Genomic DNA, 4,058 nt, shown 5'->3' on the forward strand with positions numbered 1-4,058 from the left:
AAACTTAAAACAAATGTAGCAATTATAGCCGGGTATCTGAGTAGATGAAAACTTAAAACAAATATAGCAATTATAGCCGGGTATCTGAGTAGATGAAACTAAATACAAATGTAGCAATTATAGCCGGGTATCTGAGATGAAAACTAAAACAAATGTAGCAACTGTAGATAGGCATAAAGCAGATGAAAACTTAAAACAAATGTAGCAACTGTAGATAGGCATAAAGCAGATGAAAACTTAAAACAAATGTAGCAACTGTAGATAGGCATAGAGCAGATGAAAACTTAAAACAAATGTAGCAATTATAGCTGCATCGAGTAGATGAAAACTAAAAACAAATTAATCTCTATATAGCATTACAAGAAATGACTAGGGAATTTCAAGTAACGTAGCTATTTTGGAACATTATTCATAAAAAATTCTCTTGTTTTTATATTAAACTTTTCATTTAACATGCATACACTACACACACACATCCATATTATATTTCAACATTAAAACTTTAAATAATGAGTTTGATAATACCCTTGATGGTAAAGGTTGCCAAGAAAAAGTCTAAAAATAAAATTAAAAAAAAACTTAGTTAAAAATAAAACAAACTAAAATAATAATTGATCATTCCTCAATCTTAACAAATCAGAAACAAAATAAGTGAATTATTATCATTAAGAAATAATTCCCTATTTTATTTCGGTATTATCAAAATCCTCGTTCCTATGTTAAAGCACGATCAATACCGAACCTTGTATCAACTCCATACTTTAAATAGTTCTTTGTTTTGGAGTTTCTATGAATGTAAAAAAAACGTACTTACATGGTAAGCATACCTAAAAATATAATCACAACTATGTAAACTTCTTGGTATCTGTAGGGATCTAACTAGTAACATTACGCTTGATCAAAAACATGTTTTTAGTTATAAAGGTTTGTGCTGAAATTACCTATACTTTGAAGAAATTCTCCTTCATGTGAATGAGGAAATACAAAGAGATGGTAACGTGCATGATTAACAGGTACTTTTTTAGGCAGGTGTTGCAAGGTTGTCTGATCTCTGATTTCAAGGTTGATTTCCTCTTTGTCTAGGTCTATACTCTATAAAAATATAACAGAAAAACTTTGGTTTTTACATTACAAAACAATCATTTTCATAATTTTATATTAAATCAAGAGATTTATTTTCAATCACTTTTACTTTTAACTCCATACTGATTCATTAAACCAAAATAAATATCTCAGCTCTAAAAACAAGAGTTTGTTTAATAAAAATTCCCTTAAACCATTTCTTCAAATGAAGAAACATGTTGTGTCCCTACAGCAATTCCACAAGCCTTCAAAAAGAGTGCAACTATTAAAAATAAATAAAACAAAATTAAAAACCATATCTCATATATAAATTTAATTATATATATATGTATGTATGTATGTACACATGCACACATACTAAATGGCTTTAAACAATACCAAGCTGTCTCTTGTTAACAATCTTAACATTTCATCAATATTCATTCTGTTAATCTTAACATTTCATCAACATTCATTCTGTCAATCTTAACATTTCATCAATATTCATTCTGTCGATCTTAACATTTCATCAACATTCATTCTTTTATTTGAGCAAAAAAATGTATTTATGCTTAGAGAGAACACAAAAATATATATATCTATTTTTTTTAACTGTACAGTAAAAATTAAGATCTGCTTGAAGTCTGAATTCAAGACTTAGGCAGAGATAGTTAATTTATTCTTTTTTATATTTAGAACAAATGTTCACATACACTTCTTTTCCAATATACAAAGTTACAAATTTTACAATATATTATGCTATTTCAGTCCTCCTTTCAACTTTCAACAAAACAACTGTATATTTTGAGTATATTTTCTCACTCATATGACAAAGACTGTGTTTCTTATTTTTATGTCAAGACATTTGTATTGCCTTTTTTAAATCACACACTGACAGTGACTCACCAACTGTACATAATTAACTAGTCCTTCCTTCAAATCGAACAATGCACTAACTGCATCATCTGAAATGGGGAAAGCAACTCCTTGTAATGTTTGATGTTTGGTGTCGATTCCAAAGTCAGTTCCAGACTACAAGATAAAACAATCCTCCTTCAATTTTAACAAAAATATTAAGCTATAAGGAAATTCCTATTAATACACTAAAACCAGTGTATAAATAATTCATTGTTACTGTACAATTATCTACTGACTGTTAACAATTAATCATATGCTAAGAAACTATAGTTATTACACACACGGTTCTGAGAAAAATCAATTACTCTACACAAGTAATTGATGACATGAAACTTTATTTTAATGCAATAAAATAATTAACTTTATACCACCTATAAACTGAGTTGTAAAATAAAATATACATAGGAATTAATTTTATTAATCAATAACACAGAGGATTAAGTACCTTATATTAAAATGATTTTAGATACGCAAGTCAGAAAGTCACATGAAGTAGTGGAACAACATGTACCAGAACTACATTTTGACTGACATTTTCTGTTCGGCGTGATGCCACCAAAAATGTACCGAGAAATATATGCAATAACCCTTTCCAACACAAACACAGTGATCACAAAGAAGTGTCCACATCGTGGATTTACAATTTCCAAGATAGTAATATCCCTTGTACTAAATGATATTGAAACACAATGAAACATGGTCCAGGTTGGAACATCAGGACCATCCAGAAAGACCTGTAACAAGTTGCACCAAAGGTCTGGTAAGCAAAATGTGGTGTCTTGTAACAGATGAAAATTCATAAATGCAAAGGACAGTGGGAAAAGCCATCCACGTGCCCCGGGCCAAAAGTATGCAATATAATCAAGAAGGATCTCGATTTAGAAAAATGACACAAACTGTAAAATAAAATAATGTAAGAAGCTGGAGAATGAAATGGCCATTCATGCTATTTAATACAAAGACATACAAATCAATGGGTGCAGCATCTATGGACATTTCTGAGTGATTGGACTATTGAAACAAGCACTGGGAATCCACCATCCTTTTACACTAGAGAGGTTATGGAAAGCACGCAGCGAGGAGATGTGTTCTTTTCAACATGATAGCCCTATGACAGTCTTTTGCAATGGAAGCTATGATACAGGGCTATTTTAAAAAGACAGTTGTTAGATAAAGCTCACCAAATGTGGCCACATGGACTGCTATGACATGGTTAGACTCCCAAATTGTTTTTATATAATGTATTCAACCTCTGTATCTGAACTGTTTTTCAAAAAGAAAATAAGTTATTTTGATGAAATTTTAAAATGCTGAAAAAAAACCACTGCAACTAATTTATGAACAAGAGTTCATTATTACTGAAAATGTAATAACATTCCTTGTTTTACAGACATAGAATCATAAAATGTTGACACAATAATGAAAGTATTGAATTGAATTCTTCACATATAATGTAAGTTTTTGTAAAGATAAATGTTTTGATATTGAAGTATACTAGAATTCTCTATCAGTGCTTGTATTTCAACTCTGACAGTCTTAATGCCTGACAAAGGGCATATGTCTGAAATACTGCACAAGGTAAAACTATAAAAAGTTTTCATTTATATGTATCAACTTATTCTTATGTCTTTAATAAGGTTTCCACATTTTATATTCATTAAAAAATTGTCAAAAAAAGAAAGTTTTTGAATATGATGAATCATGTTTATAAGTTCAATAGCTAGGATACAAGACATTTACTGATTATACTTATATCATTTCTTTATTGCTAACCAGATTCAAATAAAAAAACAGATTTTTATGCATCATATAAAATGTTAACTTTTGGTATTGGCTGGTTACAAAATACACTTTATTGTAAATGTTTACCAAATCCTCGTTATGAAAGGTATATTGTAAATGTTTACCAAATCCTCACTATGAAAGGCATATTGTAAATGTTTATCAAATCCTCGTTATGAAAGGCATATTGTAAATGTTTACCAAATCTCTATAATGAAAGGCATATTGTAAATGTTTACCAAATCTCTATAATGAAAGGCATATTGTAATTGTTTACCAAATCTCTATAATGAAAG

General features: G+C 29.4%; 1 protein-coding gene across 1 annotated transcript in view; it reads right to left on the bottom strand.

Moving 5' to 3' along the window:
* Positions 1–302: 302 nt before the first annotated feature.
* LOC106473775 (twinfilin-1-like) overlaps positions 303–4,058 on the bottom strand; it is a 16,299-nt gene continuing 12,543 nt past the window's right edge. Inside the window, exons 7-9 of the mRNA XM_013934453.2 lie at positions 1,969–2,094; positions 942–1,092; positions 303–328 (exon numbers count right to left, since the gene is read on the bottom strand). Of these exons, the coding sequence (XP_013789907.1) occupies positions 303–328; positions 942–1,092; positions 1,969–2,094 (303 nt within the window). The remainder of the gene's footprint in view (positions 329–941; positions 1,093–1,968; positions 2,095–4,058) is intronic.

Source organism: Limulus polyphemus, unplaced genomic scaffold, assembly GCF_000517525.1.
Source record: "Limulus polyphemus unplaced genomic scaffold, Limulus_polyphemus-2.1.2 Scaffold6498, whole genome shotgun sequence".
Lineage (NCBI taxonomy): Eukaryota > Metazoa > Arthropoda > Merostomata > Xiphosura > Limulidae > Limulus > Limulus polyphemus.